This window comes from Vitis vinifera, chromosome 12 (genome assembly GCF_030704535.1).
Source record: "Vitis vinifera cultivar Pinot Noir 40024 chromosome 12, ASM3070453v1".
Lineage (NCBI taxonomy): Eukaryota > Viridiplantae > Streptophyta > Magnoliopsida > Vitales > Vitaceae > Vitis > Vitis vinifera.
The window spans coordinates 22,347,349-22,373,381 of NC_081816.1; the positions used below are offsets into that span (position 1 = coordinate 22,347,349).

Here is a 26,033-nt window from a genome sequence, read left to right on the forward strand (position 1 = left end):
GTTCACCATGAAGGAAAGCATTCTTAATATCCAACTAATAAAGAGGCCAATGACACATAGCTGCCATGGAGAGAAATAAGCGAACAAAGCAATCTTGGCAACAGGAGAGAAGGTGTCACCATAGTCACAACCATAAATCTGAGTATAACCTTTAGCAACCAAGCGTGCCTTAAGGTGATCAACCTGACCGTTAGGACCAACTTTAACAGTGTAGACCCAACAACATCCAATTGTAGGTTTACCAGGAGGTAAAGAAACAAGATCCCATCTGCCATTGGAGTGCAGAGCAACCATTTCATCAACCATTGCCTGTCGCCACCCAGGATGAGAAAGTGCCTCACTAGTGCTCTTAGGAAGAGAAACAGAGGATAAAGTAGAGACAAAGGCAGAATAGGATGAAGATAATCGATGGTAGCTCAAAAAATTATAAATAGGATGAGGATTACGAGTAGATTGATTACCTTTCTGAAGAGCAATAGGCAAATGGTTAGTAAATGACAAGGTCGGGGTAGGAGAAATCGGTGGGACAGGAGGTGAGTCATCAGGTACCTCAACTGAAGAGATAGGAGGAGCAACAACACGATGTCGACGATGATAAACCTGAAGAGGACGAGAGAGCGCATCTGAAGGGGGGGATATATAGGGAAGTGACAATACTTCAGAAATGGGAAGAGATTTAGAGGATGAGAAGAATGGAGAGTCCTCAAAGAAGGTGACATCAGCGGAGAGAAAATAACGATGAGTGTCAGGGGAATAACAACGATAGCCCTTCTAAAGTCGAGAGTATCCCAAGAAGATGCATTTCGTAGCCTTGGCGGAGAGCTTGTCCTATCCAGGTGTGAGAGTATGAACAAAACAAGTACAACCAAAGACACGAGGAGGAAGGAAATAAAGAGGTTGGGTAGGAAAAAGGAGGGAATGAGGGATTTGGTTATGTAATATAGATGAGAGCATACGATTAATCAAGTAACAGGCTGTAAGAACAACATCCCCCCAAAAACGAAAAGGAACATGACTATGAAGGAGGGTACGAGCTGTCTCAACAAGATGTTGATTTTTACGTTCAACAACCCCATTTTGTTGAGGAGTATGAGCACAAGATGACTGATGGAGGATCCCATGTTGGGATATAAAAGAAGTAAAGGGTGTAGAAAAATATTCCCGAACATTGTCACTGCATAACACTCGAATAGAAACATTGAATTGTGTCTGGACTTCAGCATAAAATTTTTGGAAAATGTAGAATAACTCAGCTCGATTTTTCATTAAAAATAACCAAGTACATCTTGAATAGTCATCAATGAAAGTGACAAAATACTGAAATCCTAAAGTAAACGCGATCCAACATGGACCCCAAACATCAGTGTGGACAAGTTCAAAAGGAGACTTTGCCCAATTATTCAAACTCTTTGGGAAAGAGACACGAGTATGTTTCCCAAGCTGACACGACTCACACGCAAGCGACGACAAAGTGGAAAAACGAGGGACCATCTTCTGGAACTTGGAGAGACTAGGATGACCCAGACGATTGTGAATTAGAAGAGGAGCATCGGTGGAAATGCAAGCTGCAGGAGATGAAGGTGATGTGAGGTGATAGAGGCATTGAGACTCACGCCCTATGCCAATTGTCTTCCCCGTACTCCGGTCCTGCAATATCACAAATTTATTAGAAAAAGTGATAGAACAGTTAAGAGTGCAAGTTATTTTGTTGATGGAAATAAGATTAAAAGGACACTCAGGGGCATAAAGGGCAGAATGGAGAGGTAGGGAAGGAAGAGGATGAGCCAAACCAATACCTTTAGCCATAGTTTGGGAACTATTAGCTAAAGTAATAGTAGGTAAGGCAGAGGTAGTAGTAATAGAGGAGAAAAGGTGTTTATTACCAGAGATATGATCAGATGCTCTAGAATCTAGAATCCACGGGCCAAGAGAAGGAGACTGAGTAAAGCAGACAAAGGCATTACCGGTCTGGGCAATAGAATCAACAGAAGCTGATGTGGCTACCTGATATCGGAGATAGGCATCATAATCACTACTAGTAAGGGTGATACTCTGAGATGTGGAGCTCGTAGCGGAGTCAGGTCAAGATAGCAGAGGATTAGATGACTGAGCAATTTTGGCAGTGCGAGGAGGCCGTCCATGTAATTGATAGCAACTATCTCGAGTGTGACCAAGCTTATTATAATAGGTGTACTGAGGATGTTGTCCTCGACCCCGATTGCCACTACGTCCTCCTTGAGAGTTAGTCTGAGAGGCTAACACAGATGAATCTGAAGAACCATCAGTCGACAAGGTCTGAGTAGAGGAGAGGCGTAAGAGATGAGCGAACACATCATCCAATGATGGTACTGATGGACTAGCAAGAATCTGATCTCGGATAGATTCAAGATCTGGACGGAGGCCAATGAGGGTTAACACCATAAAGGACTTGTCAATCTGTATTTGTTGAGCTTCAGTACCATTAGTGAAGGGCATCAAAGTTAAGAACTCCTCCTTAAGAGACGCAATCCAGCCAATATAAGAATGTCTTGCTGTCTCACATGAACAATATCAAAAACCACCTTATATAATCGTTGAATATCATTCGTGTATAATCCTTTAGCCTGAGTCCAAAATTTAAAGAAGGTTTTGTAGGCACGAAGATGTAAAATTTTGGGATCAACAAATTGCCATAATACGCTGCATAATTGTGCATCGATTTTCTTCCATTGCACTTTGTCAACATCAGGTATAGCATCCTTAGGTGTAACAAGATGATCCTCATAACCTTGTCCCATAAACCAGAGTTCCACGGACGCTGACCAGGAGAGATAATTCTCACTGCCAATCAATTTTTCCGATGTGATAGTAGGAGATCTAGAGATGACGGATGTAAAAATAGGATTTTTAGTCGCCATATCCACTTCACCTAAGATTGAATCATGTTTGGATCGAAGAGAGCCCTAAAAGGAGGTTGAATCACAGCTATGGAAGAAGAGCCTGGTATGTCGGGACCCAAACAAAGGAGAAAAGTGATTGGAGATGAAGAAGAGGCCTTCCCAAGGCACACACAGGTCTCGACCAAGGAAGGGAGCTGCCGTCGGAGGTCGGAGGAGGCTGAAAGAAGACCCGTGGAGGCTTGAAATGCCAAAAAAATGGAGAAGTAGGGTTCAAAGAGGATTGACAGAGGCTTAGAAGTGCAAGACGGCGTCGGACGAGCCTGCTAGAAGAAGCTCAGCACCGAAAAGTGGGCCATGCGCCCTCACGCGCTGGCGCGTGGGATTTAGGCTACCGGAGAAAAATGGCGCGTGGGTGGGTTTTTGGCTCCGGTGCTTTGAGAAAAGTTGCAGATCTCTTCTTTGCGCTCATGATGATGTGGTTAGTGTCGGAAAATATCGTTGAGGAAAAAAGTCGCCAAAAAAGTCACCGGAAAATATAGCCGGAAAAATACTGATGGTGATGAGGGTTTTCTGACTACGATATGGCTGACCGGAAAGCTTTGGGGGATGGAAAAGGTGACCGGAATAAAACACGGTCACTGGATGGATTCCCGGAATTAATTACACGGGTAAACCAGAAAGAATAAAGTTTTCTCCTTTGGCTCTGATACCATGTTGAAAGAGAGAGAGAGAGAGAAAACCTTAATTCTCATTCATATTGTTAACTTCTTACAATAGAGAAATATATATACAAGGCTAGGTTGAACTAACTACCATATATGTGACCTATATTAAGAAAGGAAAGAAAGATTGTACATGTGAAAAGAGAGAAAAGGGAGAACCCCTAATTTTTGTTATTGAGAAACTGTGAATAATACACATTGGACTTGGGTATATATATACATGTTAGTGGGACCCACAATACAATAAGGAAAGAAAAGGAAAAGTAAATAACTGAAATAACTGTGCACTATCTAACACTCCCCCTCAAGCTGGAGCATATATGTTATATGCACCAAGCTTGTTACAAATGTATTTAATTCTAGGATCTCTAAGAGATTTAGTAAAAATATCTGCTAGTTGATCGTTTGAATTGACAAAACTAGTCACCACACATCCTGATGCGATCTTCTCTCTAATGAAGTGACAGTCAACTTCAATGTGTTTGGTCCTTTCATGGAAGACTGGATTGGATGCAATATGCAAAGCGGCTTGGCTGTCACAGATGAGCTTCATCTGTTCATCATTTCCAAATCTCAACTCTCGAAGAAGATGTTTCAGCCATATGAGTTCACATGTTGCCAGAGCCATAGCTCGATACTCGGCTTCAGCACTAGATCTGGCCACTACATCTTGTTTCTTACTCTTCCAGGATATTAGGTTACCTCCAATAAAAACACAATAACCGGAAGTGGAACGTCTATCTGTGGCTGAGCCAACCCAATCTGCATTTGTGTAACCAACAACCTGGATATGACCTCTGTTCTCGTATAACACACCTTGGCCTGGTGTGCTTTTGATATATCGAAGAATGCGGATTACAGCATCCCAATGGCTATCACATGGTGACTGTAGGAATTGACTAACAACACTTACAGGAAAAGAAATGTCTGGACGAGTAATGGTGAGGTAGTTCAGTTTACCTACAAGTCGCCGATATCTCCCAGGATCTCCTAAAGGCTCCCCTTGTCCTAGTATAAGTTTGACATTTGGATCCATAGGAGTGTCTACCGGTTTACAGTCTAACATACCGGTTTCTTCCAAGATGTCTAAAGCATACTTCCTTTGGGAAAGAACCACACCGGAACTGGATTAAGCTATCTCAATCCCTAAGAAATACTTGAGTTTCCCCAAGTCTTTAGTCTGAAAGTGGGTGAAAAGGTGTTGCTTTAGTTTCTGAATACCATTCTGATCATTGCCTGTAATGATGATGTCGTCCACATAAACTACCAGATAAATACACTGCCCTGAAGAGTTATGATGATAGAAAATGGAATGGTCTGCTGTACTGCGGAACATGCCAAACTCCTGATACCATGTGAAAAGAGAGAAAAGGGAGAACCCCTAATTTTTGTTATTGAGAAACTGTGAATAATACACATTGGACTTGGGTTTATATATACATGTTAGTGGGACCCACAATACAATAAGGAAAGAAAAGGAAAAGTAAATAACTGAAATAACTGTACACTATCTAACAGTACACTATAAATACATTATATTCAACAGTGCTTTAACTTTATTTCATCTTCATTAGAAAAAGAAATCTCACTACTTGCTCCTTGAGCTTGTCCACTCATGATAGTTTCACCTTCAAAGTAGTACAATCAATCAACCTCTGTAACATTGTCAATCATCTTCCTTGAACATGGGTCCTAAAATTCACAAATTGTAGGCAAGAATTCAAATCTTTTGGTAGTTTTTTGATTGACAAAAGATTGCAGGAAAGATTAGTGTTAAATGTTTTGAAACAATGATTATACCTTGAAAAAACCTATGTCCAGTAGAGTAACACCCAAAAAGGGGTGAATGGGTGATCTTAAAAAAATTTAATATAAGAATTGAAAATCTTAACCTAATTAAACCTATGAGAAGGATCTAAACCTTTTTTAATCAATCGAACCCTAGCAAATTAAAGATGATCAATGAAACATCAACACACAAGATTTTATGTAGATAACCTCCACACTAATTGTGGAGATAAAAAATCACAAGGTCTAAGACTTCGGATCAAACATCCACTATTTGAGATCAAGATACACAGGTTTACCTGGCTGCTTATCCTAAGACTTACTTTCCAGTACCTCTATCATGATCCATGTTTGCGACGCACAACCTCTAATGCTCTCGTGGATTTGCCTCAGCCTCTGAGAGGATGCAGGTCTTTCCAACAACCTAAAATTTGATAAAAACGAGTCGTTGGGAGATTTGGAATAACAAAACAAGTTAGAGTTTTTTCTCACAAAAGCATCAAACCCTAAAATGAGTTTAGGAAAGGTATATATAGGTTCATAGACCCAGAGGATCATAATCAGATTTTCCATAAAAAATAAATTTTCATTTTTTCAAAAAAGAGAACTACTAGAATCTGGTAGAATGGAACAAGCACTTGAGTAGACTTAACCACTGCTTGAGTGGTGGCTTCAACGCTTGACTTGTCTTGTTTTGCCAAAACTTAAAATTAAAATGTTTTTAACCAAAAATAACTATCCAATCCAATGCTTACCTTTTTTAAATGCTAACTTGCCTCTAACAAACCTTTTCAGGCTTACCTAGGACAATTTGGTTAAATGAACAATAACCTTGAGTCTTCAATGGAGAGTAAGTCACTATCTAAAAAGGTTCCCATGCCAGAATGAAAGAGAATAAAATTGCCAACAAACAAACTGAAATTATAATGCCCTAACAAACCTTTTCCTGCTATTGAAGACAAAGAACCATCAGGAGTATATGAAGAAAACAATTGAAAAAGACTCAGTATGTGATCAGTTGCACTTGAGTCAATCCATGGTGCTCAAGTTTGCAAAGAAACATTTAGTGCATTGAGGAAATTACCTTTCTGAGCTAAAGAACAAGAGGATGAAAGATTTTGAGGTTTTGGGTTTGAATATAACTGTTCCTTACTAGTTTCATAGAGGATGACCCATTTCTAGTTTCATAGAGTTCACTGACCATGACATAATCATGAAGTTTATTGAAACCCAGGTCTGAAATGTGGGTCATCTTTCTTCGATGCCTTTGTTGAACCCATTAAAATAGTTAGAGTTTTCCTTTTCCTTTGATATACAACTTCACTGATTGGGATCATCAAAGAAAATTCGGCCCGTTCAATCTATGGGTGGTGATCTGCTGGGATGGGCGCCTCTCAACCCAGGTAATCTTGTTTTTTAATAAAAAAAAGAAAATCTACAATTTTTACAAATGAAAAAGTCATGAAAAAATTCTACTCCGGCTATTAAGGCCAGTAAATGCACCTCCCACTCCAAGAATTAAAGCCAGTAAGCTCTCAAGAATTCTTCTGACAATTAAGGCCAAAAGAAAAAATTCTTTTTCTGATTCCACTAGGGAACTGAGTTCTAATACCATGACGCGTTTTTTGAGAAACAGTTTAATTCTCATTTGTTATTTTGGTAAATGGATACAGAGTATTTATAGAGATTCTATATAAACAGAAAATAAATGACTAACCAGATTACAAGCTGAAAAATAAGAAACAGAAAAGCAGAATTCAAAAATAGAATCTATCCCTAATTTGAGTGTAATCCTGTAACTGAAAACCTAGTTCTGACTTTAAAACATCTATTTTTCCAGAATTTTATTTTGTTTTTCTTTGTATTTATTTGTCGAATTGGTGGAGGGAGAGAGGGAATGGGCTAATGGTAGGAAGAGTACTATGCAGCTTGCAGCAATGAGACCATTAAATATTGTTCCTGATCTCTTCCACAATGTCTCATCAAATTATGAGCAAAATTAGTGCATAAACCACCCATAGCATATCTTCCTCACTGAATGAAACCTGAATCAACATCTGGAGATTTTGATTACAATTATGTCATAGCTGCAACATCAACTCTTGGGTGTTTCTATTTTTTCCTATCTGTAATTTAGGAATTATTTTGTTTTTCTTGTTTTCTAAAGGATTCTTGTCCTACTTTCTTGTGTATTTACACTTTGTGTAATAATATTCTTCCATGTTATATCATTAAAATATATGTGATATCCATACTGTGTTATTATCTTTCACTTTGGTAACTGAATAAATGGGCATGCATAGATGAAGTTAGGATTTCTGATGGATTCTTCTCCTTTTTCTAAAAGTGGACATTCCTCTTGTGTAACTGATTATTACCTGTCAATGGCATTAGAAAGCTTGAACTGCAGTTTCACTTTCTTTCCCATGGATTAGGTCTTTCAAGACTTGGTTTTGAGGAGATGATGAACCATGAATTTCTTATCAGAGGATTCACTTCTATTTCTCTGAAACTAAACATCTAGCTTACCTAATATCATCTGTTAGTAGCATTAGAAAGCTTTAACTACAGTTTCACTTTCTTTCCACTGGATTGAGTCAGAAATTGTCAAGCATGATTAAGGGTTGGATATCTCAAACAAACATAGTATCCGATTTGGCATTGTCTGTTTAGTAAATTTTAGTCTTTGATGATTTATTATGGTGGTGATACCATGTTGAATTTGGAAACCTTCTCCATTTGATTGTGCAGCCCTAATTGATGTTATAGATAATGATCTCTCACTTGAATTATAACTTGTAATTCTTAATATCAATTTATTGGTGATGGTGACCAAGTTTTCTAATTGGTTGCCATTAGAAATTGTCAAGCATGGTTGAGGATTGGATATCTCAAGCAAATGCAAAGCAACGACGAGGGCGAGCTGGACGAGTAAAACCCGGAATTTGCTTTTCCCTATATACACACTATAGATTTGAAAAACTCTTGCGGCCATTTCAGGTATTCCCTGCTTCAAAAGAGGTCTAGAGGTGCCTATATTCATTTCCTGTTGTATTAAACCTGATGCTTTCTTGATCATTTTGCCCCAATCCCACTTGCATCCTACTCAACCCCAAGGTACCTGAGATGCTGCGCATGCCACTAGTAGAATTGTGTTTGCAAATTAAGTTACTTTCTCTGGGTAATATAAAGCCATTTTTGTCTAAGGTAAGTAATACTATATTAAGATTATAGATGTGTGTGCTGATAAGTTTACCCAACAGTTTTATTTGCTAGCATTCTGTTTTTCAGGCTTTAGAACCTCCCACGGAAGAGGCTATGACCTCAGCAATTTCAGTGTTATATGAGGTAGTTTAATGTTGGAGCAATTATTTTAACTAAGATTTGGATGTATGAATTATTGCTTAAATCTGGCTATGCATCTTTTTCTCACCAATGTTTACAAATATAAGTATCATTCCAATTTTGATCTGTACAGGATCCTTTAAATTATTGATTTATAGTGATATGATGCGCTTTTAATATATGCTCTATTTTACCTATCAAAAAAAAAAAAAAAACTATAGAGATATGATTCAAAATTAAATTGTTGTAATTTGTTATATAGTGTACAGTTATTTCAGTTATTTACTTTTCCTTTCTTTCCTTATTGTATTGTGGGTCCCACTAACATGTATATATATACCCAAGTCCAATGTGTATTATTAACAGTTTTTCAATAACAAAAATTAGGGATTCTCCCTTTTCACTTTTTTCACATGGTATCAGAGCCTAGGGAGAAAAAAAAAAAAACCTAATTATTTCTGGTTCATCCGTGAATCAATTCTCAGAAACCTTTCAGTGACCGTATTTCATTCTGGTCACCTTTCCCATCTCCTAAAGCTTTCCGATCAACTGTATCGCCGTCAGAAAACCCTCACCGCCGACGACTTTTCCGGGGACTTTTCAGGCGAAGTCCTTTTCCGACACCGACCATACCATCAGGTGCGCAAGGAGGAGATCTTCAAGTTTTGTCAGAGCACCGAAGGGAGATTCTCAGCCACGTGCTGGCCACGCGCGTTTCTTTTTCGGCGACCTGAACCTCACGCGCTGGCGCTTGAGGGCGCATGGAGCACTTTCCGGCCACGCGCTTCTACCTCCAGCCTCGCCTGACGCTGTCTAGCCACCCTCCATCTGTGCTTGTGCCATCCGAGCCATTCAAGTGCATTTTTTGGGGTTTTTTTGTCTCCGTCAGCCCTCTAAACAGCCTTTCTGGCGATCTCCAGTGACTTCCTCTCCACCCCGAGCCCTGCACGTGTCTTAAGAAGTGTTCTTCTACCCTTCCAGTAGTGCCACATTTGTTTTTCTTTACTATTTGGTCTCTCACAGCCGCGGAACCTCAGTTTTCTTCTTTCAACCGCAATCTGAAGCCGTATTAGGGCTCTCTTCGATCCAAACATATTTCATTCTTCAGATAAGTAGATATGACTACTAAAAGTTCCATTTTTTCCTTTGTCATATCTGGATCTCCTATGATTATTTCGGAGAAATTGGTTGGCAATGAAAATTATTTGTCCTGGTCTGCCTCTGTGGAGCTTTGGTTTATGGGTCAAGGTTATGAGGATCACCTTGTTACGCAGGAGGCGGATATCCCTGAGGTTGACAAAGTACAATGGAGGAAGATAGATGCACAGTTATGTAGTGTGTTATGGCAATCAGGTGATCCTAAGATTCTGTTTCATCTTTGGGCCTACAAAACATGCTTTAAATTTTGGAATCAGGAGAAAGGGCTATACACGAATAATATCCAACGTCTTTATAAGGTGACTTCTTCTATTGTCAATGTAAGACAACAAGACATGGATTTATCTACTTATATTGGCCAGATTGCCTCTCTTAAGGAGGAATTCTTGACCGTGATGCCTCTTACTACTGATGTTGGGGATCAACGAACACAGATTGACAAGTTCTTCATGGTTTTTACGCTTATTGGCCTCCGTCCAGATCTTGAGACCATCCGCGATTAGATTCTTGGCAATTCCTCCGTTCCATCCTTGGATGATGTGTTTGCTTCCCTCCTCCGTATCTCCTTCACTCAGACTTTTCCATCTGATAACACTTCAGATTCTTCTGTGTTAGTTTCTCAAACTAACTCTTGAGGAGGACGCAGTGGTAACCGAGGTAGAGGCCAACGTCCTTATTGCACCTATTGCAATAAGCTTGGCCACACTCGTGATCGGTGTTATTAGTTACATGGGCGGCCTCCCCGCACTGCCCACGTGGCCCAGTCATTTGATCCTTAGCTGCCTCAACCTCCCAGTTCCTCCACATCTCAGGGTATTTCCCTCATTGACAGTGAGTATGATGACTATCTCCACTATCAGGCCGCCAAGTCAGCTTCTGCTTGTCTTACCCACACATCTTCTCTTGGACCTTGAATTCTAGATTCTGGCGCTTCTGATCACATATCTGGTAATAAGGATCTTTTCTCTTCTATTACTATTACCTTTGCTTTACCTATTGTTACTTTAGCTAATGGTTCCCAAACTATGGCTAAAGGTTTTGGTTTAGCTCATCCTCTTTTTTCCCTGCCTCTCCATTCTGTCTTTTATGCCCCTGAGTATCCTTTTAATCTTATTTCCATCAACAAAATAAATCGCACTCTTAACTGTTCTATCACTTTCTCTGAAAAATTTGTGACCTTGCAGGACCGGAGTACGGGAAAGACGATTGGCATAAGACGTGAGTCTCAAGGCCTTTATCACCTCATCTCGCCTTCAACTTCTGCAGTTTGCATGTCCACTGATGCTCCTCTTCTCATTCACAGTCGCCTGGGCCACCCCAGTCTATCCAAGTTTCAGAAAATGGTCCCTCGTTTTTCATCTTTGTCGTCGCTTGCGTATGAGTCCTGTCAGCTTGGGAAACATACTCGTGTCTCTTTCCCAAAACGTTTGAATAACCGGACAAAGTCTCCTTTTGAACTTGTTCACACTGATTTTTGGGGTCCTTGTCGGACCGCGTCTACTTTAGGATTTCAGTATTTTGTCACTTTCATTGATGACTATTCTCGATGTACTTGGTTATTTTTAATAAAAAATCGAGCTGAGTTATTCTCTATTTTCCAGAAATTTTATGCTGAAATCCAAACCTAGTTCAATATTTCTATTCGTGTGTTACGCAGTGACAATGCCAGAGAATATTTTTTTTGCACCATTTACTTCATTTATGTCCTAACATGGGATCCTTCATCAGTCTTCTTGTGCTCATACCCCTCAACAAAATGGGGTAGCTGAACGTAAGAATCGACATTTTGTTGAGACAGCTCATACTTTTCTTCTCCATAGTAATGTTCCTTTTCGCTTTTTGGGGGACGTTGTTCTTATAGCATGTTATTTGATTAATCATATGCCCTCATTTGTATTACACGATCAGATTCCTCATTCCCTTCTTTTCCCTGACCAACCACTTTATTTCCTTCCTCCTCGTGTTTTTGGTTGTACTTGCTTTGTTCATATTCTCACTCCTGGACAGGACAAACTTTCTGCCAAAGCCACAAAATGCATCTTCTTGGGATATTCTAGACTTTAAAAGGGTTATCGTTGTTATTCCTCTGAGACTCATCGCTATTTTCTCTCCATTGATGTCACTTTCTTTGAGGACTCACCATTCTTCTCCACCTCTGAGTCTCTTCTTGTTTCTGAAGTCTTACCCCTTCCCATTATCTCCCCACCTGATGTAGTGCCTTCTCGCCCACTTCAAGTTTATCATCACCGTCATCGTGTCGCTGTTCCTCCTTCTTTGGCCGAGGTACCTGCTGACTCACTTTATATCCCTTCGGCTTCTTTTGCCCCGGCTCTGCCTCCTTCTGCTGACTTACCCATTGCTCTTCGAAAAAGTAATCGATCTACTCGTAATCCTCATCCTATTTACAATTTTTTGAGTTACCATCGATTATCTTCACCCTATTCTGCATTTGTTTTTGCTATATCTTCTGTTTCTCTTCCCAAGAGCACCCCTGAGGCTCTTTCCCATCCAGGTTGGCGACAGGCAATGGTAGATGAAATGACTGCTTTACACTCTAATGGCACTTGGGATCTTGTTGTTTTACCCTCTGGTAAATCTACAGTTGGTTGTCGTTGGGTCTACACAGTTAAGGTTGGCCCTGATGGTCAGGTTGATCGTCTTAAGGCCCGCTTAGTTGCTAAAGGCTATACTCAGGTTTATGGTTCTGATTATGGTGACACTTTCTCTCCTGTTGCTTAGATAACTTTTGTTCGTCTATTGCTTTCCATGGATGCTATGCGTTCTTGGCCTCTTTATCAGTTAGATATTAAAAATGCTTTCCTTCATGGGGATCTTGCTGAGGAAGTTTATATGGAGCAACCACCTGGTTTTGTTGCTCAGGGGGAGTCTGGTTTAGTGTGCAGGTTACCCCGTTCTCCTTATGGCTTGAAAGAATCTCCTCGAGCATGGTTTAGCCGTTTTAGTTCTGTTGTTCACGAGTTTGGCATGTTCCGCAGTACAGCAGACCATTCCGTTTTCTATCATCATAACTCTTCGGGGCAGTGTATTTATCTGGTAGTTTATGTGGATGACATCGTCATTACAAGCAGTGATCAGAATGGTATTCAGAAACTAAAGTAACACCTTTTCACCCATTTTCAAACTAAAGACTTGGGGAAACTCAAGTATTTCTTAGGGATTGAGATAGCTCAATCCAGTTCCGATGTGGTTCTTTCCCAAAGGAAGTATGCTTTAGACATCTTGGAAGAAACAAGTATGTTAGATTGTAAACCGGTAGACACTCCTATGGATCCAAATGTCAAACTTATACCAAGACAGGGGGAGCCTTTAGGAGATCCTGGGAGATATCGGCGAGTTGTAGGTAAACTGAACTACCTCACCATTACTCGTCCAGACATTTCTTTTCCTGTAAGTGTTGTTAGTCAATTCCTATAGTCACCATGTGATAGTCATTGGTGTTGAAATAATGCCAAAGTTAGGACTTTAATTTAGGAATAAAAAAGGAGAGATCATTTAGGATATTTCCTTATGATTTAGTTTCCTAATTTTAGGAGAGAATTAAGCTAGATTGATTGTTTCTTATTCAGTCATTTGTGTATATATATGTGTATGGTGTGTACCGATTCATTATCAATAAAGGAGTTCAGAAATTCTTCATGGTATCAGAGCCAGTTTTCTGAAACCCTAATCCCTTCTGGCCACCTCTTATTCAAGCCATCACTCATTCCGGCCAAATCTTTCTGGCCATATCTCAATCCGATCATCTCTCTCTCTCTCTCTCTCATTCCGGCCATCAGTCCCTGTTCTCAGAGCCAAGGGAGAAAACACTTTCCAGTCAGTCGAATAGTCGTCAGAAAACACTCACCGCCGGCAACTTTTCCGGCGAACTTTTCCGGCGAACTTTCCGGCGACGGTTTTTTTCTACACCGCAAGGAGCGCCTGGAGGAGATCTCCAATTTGTCCCAAAGCACCGGAACCAGAAACCCATCCACGCGCCGCCCACGCGCATTTTTCCGACCGGCGACTGCATCTCACGCGCCGGCGCGTGAGGGCGCGTGAGCCACTTTCCGGCGACGCGCTTCCTCCTCCAGGCTCGCCTGACGCCGACTAGCCACCCTTCCTACCTGTTTGTGCAATCCGAGCCCTGCACGTGCCTCTTTTGGGGTTCTTTTGCTTCCGCGGGCCCTCTGATCAGATTTTCCGGCGTCCTTCGGCTATTTTTTCTCAACTCCAGTCCCTGCACGTGCCTTGAAAAGTGTTCTTCTACCTTTCCGGTCCATGACAAAATACGGAATGGCATCATCACAAGTATCCAGCGTCACGTCACCAGAATCAGGGGGCAGATCTGAAATTCCAAACCTTGGTGGCAATGATTCCTCTCCTATTCTCATCACAGGACACAAATTAAATGGCCATAACTATTTACAGTGGTCACAATCTGTGTTGCTGTTCATTTGCTGTAAAGGAAAGGATGAGTACCTCACTGGAGAAGCAGTCATGCCAGAAACTACAGAACCGGGTTTCAGGAAGTGGAAGATTGAAAACAGCATGATCATGTCATGGCTTATCAATTCCATGAACAATGACATAGGCGAAAATTTCTTGCTGTTTGGGACTGCAAAGGACATATGGGATGCAGCCAAAGAAACTTACTCAAGTTCTGAAAATACTTCAGAACTGTTTCAGGTTGAATCAGCTCTACATGACTTCCGCCAAGGAGAGCAGTCAGTTACTCAGTATTACAACACACTCACAAGGTATTGGCAGCAACTTGACTTATTTGAGACTCACTCATGGAAATGTTCGGATGATGCAGCAACATACAGGCAAATTGTGGAACAAAAGAGACTGTTCAAGTTCTTCCTAGGACTAAACAGGGAATTGGATGATGTTAGAGGCCGAATCATGGGCATTAAACCCCTGCCAAGTCTCAGGGAGGCTTTTTCAGAGGTTAGACGTGAAGAAAGTAGAAAGAAAGTGATGATGGGATCAAAAGAGCAACCTGCCCCAACATTGGATGCCTCTGCCCTTGCGGCTCGGTCATTTAATAGTAGTGGTGGAGATCGTCAGAAACGGGATAGGCCTTGGTGTGATTATTGTAAGAAACCAGGCCATTATAAGGAGACTTGCTGGAAGCTTCATGGCAAACCTGCTGATTGGAAACCAAAGCCACGGTTTGACAGAGATGGCAGAGCACACGTGGCTGCCAACTCTGAGAGCACCTCTGTTCCCGAGCCGAGTCCATTCAACAAAGAGCAGATGGAGATGCTACAGAAATTATTAAGCCAAGTTGGCAGTGGCAGTACTACCGGTGTAGCCTTCACTGCTAATCGAGGAGGAATGAGGCCGTGGATAGTAGACACAGGTGCTTCTGATCACATGACAGGAGATGCTGCCATTCTTCAAAATTACAAGCCAAGTAATGGTCATTCATCCGTCCATATTGCTGATGGTTCAAAGTCAAAAATTGCCGGGACAGGTTCTATAAAACTTACTAAAGACTTATATCTTGACTCTGTCCTCCATGTTCCAAACTTGGATTGCAATCTTTTGTCCATTAGCAAATTGGCTCATGATCTCCAATGTGTTACTAAATTCTATCCAAACTTGTGTGTTTTTCAGGACTTGAAATCGGCGAAGATGATTGGCAGTGCTGAACTGTGTTCCGGGCTCTACCTCCTTTCATGTGGCCAATTCTCCAACCAAGTCTCTCAAGCAAGTTGCGTACAGTCTCAGAGTATGTCAGAGTCTTTCAATTCTGTGTCAAATTCTAAGGTCAATAAAGATAGTGAGATTATAATGTTACACTATCGCCTTGGTCATCCTAGCTTTGTTTACCTTGCAAAATTGTTTCCCAGATTATTTATCAATAAAAATCCAGCATCTTATCACTGTGAAATTTGTCAGTTTGCAAAGCATACTCGAACAGTATATCCTCAAATCCCATACAAACCTTCGACTGTTTTCTCTCTAGTACATAGTGATGTGTGGGGTCCCTCCCGGATAAAAAATATTTCTGGCACTCGATGGTTTGTGACATTCGTTGATGATCATACTCGGGTAACATGGGTTTTCCTTATGAAAGAAAAGTCAGAGGTCGGGCACATTTTTCAAACCTTCAATCGTATGGTTCAAAATCAATTCAATTCCAAAATACAAGTCCTCAAGTCAGATAATGCAAAGGAATACTTTACTAGTAGTCTCAGTACTTATCTTCAAAATCATGGCATTATCCACATAAGTTCTTGCGTTGACACCCCACAACAAAATGGGGTGGCCGAACGCAAGAATAGACATCTCTTGGAGGTTGCCCGGTGCCTTATGTTTTCCTCTAATGTTCCAAACTATTTCTGGGGGGAAGCTATTCTCACAGCTACCTATTTGATTAACCGTATGCCATCCAGAGTGCTTACCTTTCAATCCCCACGTCAACTTTTCTTAAAACAGTTTCCTCACACCCATGCCGCCTCTTCTGATTTACCACTCAAAGTATTTGGTTGTACGGCATTCGTTCATGTGTATCCTCAAAATCGTAGCAAATTTGCTCCTCGAGCAAATAAGTGCATTTTTCTAGGGTATTCTCCAACCCAAAAAGGGTACAAATGCTATTCTCCAACCAACAAAAGATTTTACACCACCATGGACGTCTCTTTCTTTGAACATGTCTTCTTCTATCCCAAATCTCATGTTCAGGGGGAGAGCATGAATGAACATCAAGTTTGGGAGTCTTTTCTTGATGGTGTACCTTCTTTTCACTCAGAGTCACCAAATCCTTCCCAATTCGCGCCCACTGAGTTGTCCACACCCATGCCGCCATCAGTTCAGCCAGCCCAGCACACAAATGTTCCTTCTCCCGTGACCATCCAGTCTCCCATGCCTATTCAACCTATAGCCCCACAACTTGCTAATGAGAACTTACAAGTTTACATCAGGAGGAGGAAAAGACAGGAATTAGAGCACGGATCACAGTCAACATGTGGCCAATATATTGACTCCAATTCAAGTCTTCCTGAAGAGAACATAGGTGAGGATAGGGCTGGAGAGGTGTTAATTCCCAGCATTGATGATTCTACTTTGCCAATTGCATTGAGGAAGGGTGTTAGGAGATGTACAGATCATCCAATTGGGAATTATGTTACGTATGAAGGGTTATCACCATCTTACAGAGCATTTGCTACTTCTCTTGATGATACTCAGGTTCCCAACACAATACAAGAGGCATTAAAAATTTCAGAATGGAAGAAGGCAGTACAAGATGAGATTGATGCACTTGAGAAGAATGGGACGTGGACTATCACAGATTTGCCGGTTGGGAAGAGGCCTGTGGGGTGCAAGTGGATTTTCACCATAAAATACAAAGCAGATGGATCAGTCGAAAGATTCAAGGCTCGTTTGGTAGCTAGAGGGTTTACACAATCCTATGGGATAGACTATCAGGAGACTTTTGCTCCTGTTGCAAAACTGAACACTATCAGGATCCTTCTCTCATTGGCTGTCAATCAAGATTGGTGCTTGCAACAACTGGACATAAAAAATGCGTTTCTAAATGGGGACCTAGAAGAGGAAGTCTACATGGAAATACCACCTGGTTTCGAAGAAAGTATGGCAAAGAATCAGGTTTGCAAACTCCAAAAATCATTGTACGGCCTTAAACAATCTCCTCGAGCCTGGTTTGATAGATTCACAAAAGCAGTCCTGAAGCTGGGCTACAAACAAGGTCAGGCTGATCATACTCTATTTGTCAAGAAATCTCATGCCGGGAAATTGGCCATATTGATAGTCTATGTCGATGATATTATTCTATCTGGAAATGATATGGGGGAGTTACAGAATTTGAAGAAGTATTTGTCAGAAGAGTTTGAAGTTAAAGACCTTGGAAATTTGAAATATTTCCTTGGTATGGAAGTGGCTAGATCAAGGAAAGGAATCGTAGTCTCTCAAAGAAAATACATACTCGATCTTCTTAAGGAGACCGGTATGCTTGGATGCAAACCAATTGATACTCCTATGGAGAGTCAGAAGAAACTTGGTATCGAGAAAGAAAGTACACTGGTAGACAGGGGGAGATATCAGCGGCTTGTCGGGCGCTTGATTTATCTCTCACACACTCGGCCAGATATTGGCTTTGCAGTGAGTGCTGTAAGTCAATTCATGCACAGCCCCACTGAGGAACACATGGAAGCAGTCTACAGGATTCTTAGATATTTAAAAATGACACCAGGGAAAGGCCTATTCTTCAGAAAGACAGAGAACCGTGACACTGAAGTATACTCAGATGCGGATTGGGCAGGAAACATCATTGACAGGCGGTCCACTTCCGGATATTGTTCTTTTGTCTGGGGAAATCTTGTTACCTGGAGGAGTAAGAAGCAATCAGTTGTAGCCAGAAGTAGTGCAGAAGCTGAGTACAGAGCTCTTGCACAGGGAATCTGTGAAGGGATTTGGATAAAAAGGGTTCTTAGTGAACTGGGACAAACGAGTTCATCTCCAATTCTGATGATGTGTGATAATCAGGCAGCTATAAGCATAGCAAAGAACCCCGTGCATCATGACAGGACCAAGCATGTTGAGATTGACAGACACTTTATCACAGAGAAGGTGACTAGTGAGACGGTCAAATTAAACTATGTTCCTACCAAGCACCAAACCGCAGACATCCTCACCAAAGCTTTACCTAGGCCTAACTTCGAAGACTTAACTTGCAAGCTGGGATTATATGATATATATTCTCCAGCTTGAGGGGGAGTGTTGAAATAATGCCAAAGTTAGGACTTTAATTTAGGAATAAAAAAGGAGAGATCATTTAGGATATTTCCTTATGATTTAGTTTCCTAATTTTAGGAGAGAATTAAGCTAGATTGATTGTTTCTTATTCAGTCATTTGTGTAGATATATGTGTATGGTGTGTACCGATTCATTATCAATAAAGGAGTTCAGAAATTCTTCAATTGGGATGTTGTAATCCGCATTTTTCGATATATCAAAAGCACACCAGGCCAAAGTGTGTTGTACGAGAATAGAGGTCATACCCAGGTTGTTGGTTACACAGATGCAGATTGGGCTGACTCACCCATAGATAGACGTTCCACTTCTGGGTATTGTGTTTTTATTGGAGGTAACCTAATATCCTGGAATAGTAAGAAACAAGATGTATTGGTCAGATCTAGTGCTGAAGCCAAGTATTGAGCTATGGCTCTGGCAACTTGTGAACTCATATGGCTGAAACATCTTCTTTGGGAGTTGAGATTTTGAAATGATGAACAGATGAAGCTCATCTGTGACAACCAAGCCGCTTTGCATATTGCATCCAATTCAGTCTTCCATGAAAGGACCAAACACATTGAAGTTGACTGTCACTTTATTAGAGAGAAGATCGCATCAGGATGTGTGGCGACTAGTTTTGTCAATTCAAATTATCAACTAGCAGATATTTTTACTAAATCTCTCAGAGGTCCTAGAATTAAATACATTTGTAACAAGTTTGGTGCATATAACATATATGCTCCAGCTTGAGGGGGAGTGTTAGATAGTGTACAGTTATTTCAGTTATTTACTTTTCCTTTTCTTTCCTTATTGTATTGTGGGTCCTACTAACATGTATATATATACCCAAGTCCAATGTGTATTATTAATAGTTTTTCAATAACAAAAATTAATTATTCTCCCTTTTCTCTCTTTTCACATAATTATTACCTGATAGATGTTCTCTGTTTACCTTTCTGTTGTTTTCTTGTACTCAAAGTGACTTTCTACCACATAGCCCTAGAGGCATCAATGAAATACTCAACTAGCTTTTAGGTTAAAAGGGTTCTACTAGTTTGCAAGATTTTGATCATGGATGGAATACTTTTCAGTTTAGGAGATCCAACCCCTGTTATATTAAATTATCTGTTATTTTTAATAATCTGATAAACTTTGATATTTATGTAAGCTGGATATATCTTTCTTTTCAATGGAGATGATTATATCACCCTTCAAAGTTGATCTTCGAATGCTTGAATCTCAGAAATGTAGGAACTCACTTTAGTTGCAAGAGTTTCCTTGGTTCCAAAATTTTGGCCTTAAATTTTCATTTTCCTGTTGCACCAGCAGTTTGTTTCTTTGTTCAAGTAAATTGCAAATGTGAAGGACCTGCAAAATCTGAATTCCAGTTTAGATATTTAATTAAAGATTGGAAGTAGGCATATGGAAGTTTTGGATAGTGTCATCTTAGGAAATGGTAAATTATTGTCTTACTATTTTTGCCAAAGGAGGTCAGCTTCGCAACTAGCAAATTCAACAGGAAAATTGATTGCTGGAAAGTCCTTAATATTTTTGAAATGTGTGGTAATTAATTGAGCAAGTATGAAACCGGAGTTCCATTTTGGGGTGGATGTTGAAGTAGTGGAAGGGACTTAGTGGTGGTTTCAGGGATGGAAGGTCCCTGGAGGCTCTCTCATAGGGAGGAGGATACAGTCCTTGGCGAGGGAGTGTTTCTCATCCCTTTCTTGGAGACGTATTTTGGGGGCCATATGTGGGGGGGTGTTCCCCCATGTTGTCTTCCTTCTATTTTGAGGGCTGTATGCCCTATGTGTTTCCCCATGTTGTCTTCCTTCCTTTTATTTTTCTGCTTGGAAATTCTGCATGAAGAATTTCTCTCCTTGTTTCTTATGCCCAAAAAAAAAAAGGATTTTCCACCCTTTTAAATTTAGGAGACACCAAACAGGCACATATAGAAGATCATTAGTCAGTTCAAGGAAATGATTGAAAAGATGATCCACCAACTCTTCACTAGAAGCTGCGGTTAACTAGAGATTCTATATGGTTCAGCTGACTTGTGTAGATCCTCTCAAGGAAAGATGTCAAACACAAAATTAAAGCTTGTTACACTTCATCCAGCTGTTTGAAGTCCATGAAAGCTAGTCAAGGAGAAAACTTCTTTGTTTAGAAATCTCCACCTCCTGCCACCCACTCCTCTTGACAGACAATTATAAAGGAACTCCAACAATCAAAGCTAGTGCTGCCTAGATTCAGAATTTCTCATAGAGGAGGGTGTCCTACATCCAGCAAAGGCTGACATACACATCATATCTGATATTAAGGCTGACAGTGAAGGAAAAGAACCCAAAGGGAGTTACAGCTTATTCAAAGTGTTGGCTTGGTAATTTTATCTACCATGGTCATTGGATAACTATATATCTTTCTATCTTATTACTGCTCATTTGACATTAATTATCTTATCTTCATCTATAATTGATGTTACGGTTGTCATTGGGTTGTCATATGTCACCATGGACTTTGGTGGGGTTACCATTGATTTCAAACTTCTTTAACTATTTACAAATTGACATCATTTTGTAGAAATCATAATTACTTGAAGTCGAGTCTATAACCCTGTATGCATAAATATAATGGTTTGCTTTTGAACCTCTAAAAACGGCAAAACTTAACAAATTCAATTTTACTTCTGTTAGCCCAATCTGTATTGTGTCTAAGATTATGGAAAAAAGGAAAAAGGGTAAAAGAAGAACAAAAAAATGACAATTGGCTGGCTTTTTGGAAATGCTATTATCTTGCTAATGATGGGAAAGTAACCCTTTTGAGGAGAAGTTGTTGACCTTTCCTCTTTACTATTCCTTTTTCTTCTAATAAGAATGGTGCATTTGAGATTGGAAAAAATCAACATGACTTTTTGTGGGAATGGGGTGCCTTAGAGCTGAAATGTTATGAAAATAGAGAATGATTTCTGAATAATACATGTATATTCACTAGATATATTTATAACGTATTTATAATATTTACAATGGGAAAAAGAAAATGAAATGACTCTATTTTAGGTCTACAATTTGTGGGAAAATATGATATTTCTTGTATTCAAAGAGAATATTTGGTACAACCTTTATATTCAAAATAAATGGGCTAATTGAGGAAACTTCGACTGTTTTACCAATCCTTATAAATTCCCATCAGTCCCCATAAATCAGGGTTTGTTCTACTTTGAATAGGAAACTACTCTATTTTAAATTTACGATTGTACATAGATTTCCTAAGATTTAGAAAATCTTAGATTTTCCAACACTCCCCCTCAAGCTGGTTAATAGATATTATCCATCCTTAGCTTGTATGCTTGAATGAGGGATTGGTTAATCCCTTAGTCAAGATTTTAACAAGTTATTCATTCATTGAAACTGTTAGATAGTGTACAGTTTTTCAACAACAAAAATTAGGGATTCTCCCTTTTCTCTCTTTTCATATGGTATTAGAGCCAAGGGAGGAAAAAAACCTAATTATTTCCGGTTTATCCGTGAATCAATTCTGGGAAACCTTTTAGTGACTGTGTTTTATTTTGATCACCTTTCCCATCTCTTAAAGCTTTCCGATCAACCGTATCGCCGTCAGAAAACCCTTACCGCCGTTAGAAAACCCTCGCCGCAGGCGACTTTTTCCGGCGAAGTCCTTTTCCGACACCAACCATACCATCAGGTGCGCAAGGAGGAGATCTTCAAGTTTTGTCAAAGCACCGGAGAGAGATTCTTAGCCACGCGCCGGCCATGTGCGTTTCTTCTCCGACGACCTGAACCTCACGCGCTTCCACCTCCAGCCTCGCCTGACGCCGTCTAACCACCCTCCATCTGTGTTTGTCCCTTTCCAGCCCTGCAACTGCATTTTTTTGGGTATTTTTGTCTCTGCCGGCCCTCTAAACAGCCTTTTCGACGACCTCCGGTGACTTCCTCTCCACCCCAAGCCCTGCACATGTCTTAGGAAGTGTTCTTCTATCCTTCCAGTAGTGCCACATTTGTTTTTCTTTACTATTTGGTCTCTCACAGCTGCGGATCCTCGGTTTTTCTTCTTTTAGCCTCAATCTGAAGCCGTATTAGGGCTCTCTTCGATCCAAACCTATTTCGTTCTCCAGATAAGTAGATATGGCTACTAAAAGTTCCATTTTTTCCTCTATCATATCTTTCTATGATTACTTCAGAGAAATTGGTTAGCAGTGAAAATTATTTGTCCTGGTCTGCCTCTGTGGAGCTTTGGTTTATGGGTCAAGGTTATGAGGATCACCTTGTTACGCAGGAGACGGATATCCCTGAGGTTGATAGAGTACAATGGAGGAAGATAGATGCACAGTTATGTAGTGTGTTATGGCAATCAGTTGATCCTAAGATTCTGCTTCATCTTTAGGCCTACAAAACATACTTTAAATTTTAGAATCAGGCGAAAGGGCTATAAACGAATGATATCCAACGTCTTTATAAGGTGACTTCTTCTATTGTCAATGTCAGACAACAAGACATGGATTTATATACTTATATTGGCCAGATTGCCTCTCTTAAGGAGGAATTCTTGATCGTGATGCCTCTTACTACTGATGTTGGGGATCAACGAACACAGATTGACAAGTTCTTCATGGTTCTTACGCTTATTGGCCTCCGTCCAAATCTTGAGAGCATCCACGATCAGATTCTTGGCAATTCCTCCGTTCCACCCTTGGATGATGTGTTTGCTCGCCTCCTCCGTATCTCCTCCACTCCGACTTTTCCATTTGATAACACTTCAGATTCTTCTGTGTTAGTTTCTCAAAATAACTCTCGAGGAGGATGCAGTGGTAACCGAGGTAGAGGCCAACGTCCTCATTGCACCTATTGCAATAAGCTTGGCCACACTCGTGATCGGTGTTATCAATTACATAGGTGGCCTCCCTGCACTGCCCACGTGGTCCAGTCATTTGATCCTCAGCCGCCTCAGCCTCCCAGTTCCGCCACATCTCAGGGTATTTCCCTCACTGACATGACTATCTCCGCTATCAAGCCACCAAGTCAGCTTCTGTTGCTTCTATTGCCCAGACTGGTAATACTTTTGCTTGTCTTACCCACACATCTTCTCTTGGACCTTGGATTTTAGATTCTGGCGCTTCTGATCACATATATGGTAATAAGGATCTTTTATCTTCTATTACTACTACCTCTGCCTTACCTACTGTTACTTTAGCTAATGGTTCCCAAACTATGGCTAAAGGTTTTGGTTTAGCTCATCCTCTCCCTTCCCTACCTCTCCATTCTGTCTTTTATGCCCCTGAGTGTCCTTTTAATCTTATTTCTATCAGTAAAATAACTCGCACTCTTAATTGTTCTTTCACTTTCTCTAATAAATTTGTGACCTTGCAGGACCGGAGTACGGGGTAGACGATTGGCATAGGACGTGAATCTCAAGGCCTTTATCACCTCACCCTGCCTTCAACTCCTGTAGTTTGCATTTCCACTGATGTTCCCCTCCTCATCCACAGTCGCCTAGGCCACCCCAGTCTATCCAAGTTTCAGAAAATGGTCCCTCGTTTTTTATCTTTGTCGTCGCTTGCGTGTAAGTTCTGTTAGCTTGGGAAACATACTCGTGTCTCGTTCCCAAAGCGTTTGAATAATCGGGCAAAGTCTCCTTTTGAACTTGTCCACACTTTCAGACTAAAGACTTGGGGAAACTCAAGTATTTCTTAGGGATTGAGATAGCTCAATCCAGTTTCGGTGTGGTTCTTTCCCAAAGGAAGTATGCTTTGGATATCTTGGAATAAATCGGTAAACACTCCTATGGATCCAAATGTCAAACTTATACCAAGACAGAGGGAGCCTTTAGGAGATCCTGGGAGATATCGACGACTTGTAGGTAAACTGAACTACCTCACCATTACTCGTCTAGACATTTCTTTTCCTGTAAGTATTGTTAGTCAATTCCTACAGTCACCATGTGATAGCCATTGGGATGTTGTAATCTGCATTCTTCGATATATCAAAAGCACACCAAGCCAAGGTGTGGTGTACGAGAACTGAGGTCATACCCAGGTTGTTGGTTACATAGATGCAGATTGGGTTGGCTCACCCACAGACAGACGTTCCACTTCAGGGTATTGATCGAGTGTTGAAGCCGAGTATCGAGCTATGGCTCTGGCAACATGTGAACTCATATGGTTGAAACATCTTCTTCGGGAGTTGAGATTTGGAAATGATGAACAGATGAAGCTCATCTGTGACGACCAAGCCGCTTTGCATATTGCATCCAATCCAGTCTTCCATGAAAGGACCAAACACATTGAAGTTGACTGTCACTTCATTAGAGAGAAGCTCGCATCAAGATGTGTGGTGATTAGTTTTGTCAATTCAAATGATCAACTAGCAGATGTTTTTACTAAATCTCTCAGAGGTCCTAGAATTAAATACCTTTGTAACAAGCTTGGTGCATATAACATATATGCTCCAGCTTGAGGAGGAGTGTTAGATAGTGTACAGTTTTTCAATAACAAAAATTAGGGATTCTCCCTTTTCTCTCTTTTCACAAAAACATATGGTATGCATATCAATTCAATATCCAACTTTTCTTTTATGAAATGTCTATCTAGTTCCATGTGTTTGGTTCAATTATGCTGAATCGAGTTATGAGCAATGTTGATAGCCAACTTATTATCATAATAAAGTTTCATTGGTCCTTGCCACTCGATTCTAAGATCTTCAAGAATGATTTTCATTCATAATAGTTCACCAATTCCATGTGTCATGGCTCTAAATTCAGCTGCAACACTTGATCTTGCCACAACTATTTGCTACTTGCTTCTCCAAGTCACTAAGTTTCATCCTAGCAAAGTCCAATAACCTGAGGTTGACTTTCTATCTACAACATATCCAGCCTAATCTGCATCTGTATAAGCTTTTAAACTTAGCTCGGCATTCTTTTTAAACAATATTCCTTTCCCTGTGGTAGATTTAAGATAGTGCAGGATTCTGTAAACCGCTTGAAGATTTGTTTCCTTCAGTTTGTACATAAACTAACTTGCTACACTTATGGCATTGTCTATATCCAACCATGTATGTAAGGGATAAATCAGTTTGCTATCTAGTCTCTGGTATCTTTCTTGGTCTATTATTGCATCCTTATCTGCTTTACTCAACTTATGGTTCAGCTCAATAGGTGTATCAACCGATTTACATCTGAGCATTCTTGTCTCTTTGAGATGATTAGCCACATACTTCTGTTGTGATACAAAAATTCTCTCTTTCAAATGTGCCACTTTGATTCCTAAGAAGTACTTAAGTTTCTCAAGCTCCTTTATTTCTGTTGAAATAATGCCAAAGTTAGGACTTTAATTTAGGAATAAAAAAGGAGAGATCATTTAGGATAT

The 26,033-nt window shown here is 40.4% G+C and overlaps 1 protein-coding gene across 2 annotated transcripts in view; it reads left to right on the forward strand.

The window, feature by feature from the left end:
- Positions 1-26,033, forward strand: part of LOC100247318 (DExH-box ATP-dependent RNA helicase DExH7, chloroplastic) — a 126,124-nt gene that overhangs the window by 75,211 nt on the left and 24,880 nt on the right. For both annotated transcript variants that reach the window (XM_010659699.3, XM_002263853.4), the window contains exons 22-24: positions 8,249-8,389; positions 8,507-8,596; positions 8,681-8,737. In XM_010659699.3, coding sequence (XP_010658001.1) covers positions 8,249-8,389; positions 8,507-8,596; positions 8,681-8,737 — 288 coding nt within the window. The remainder of the gene's footprint in view (positions 1-8,248; positions 8,390-8,506; positions 8,597-8,680; positions 8,738-26,033) is intronic.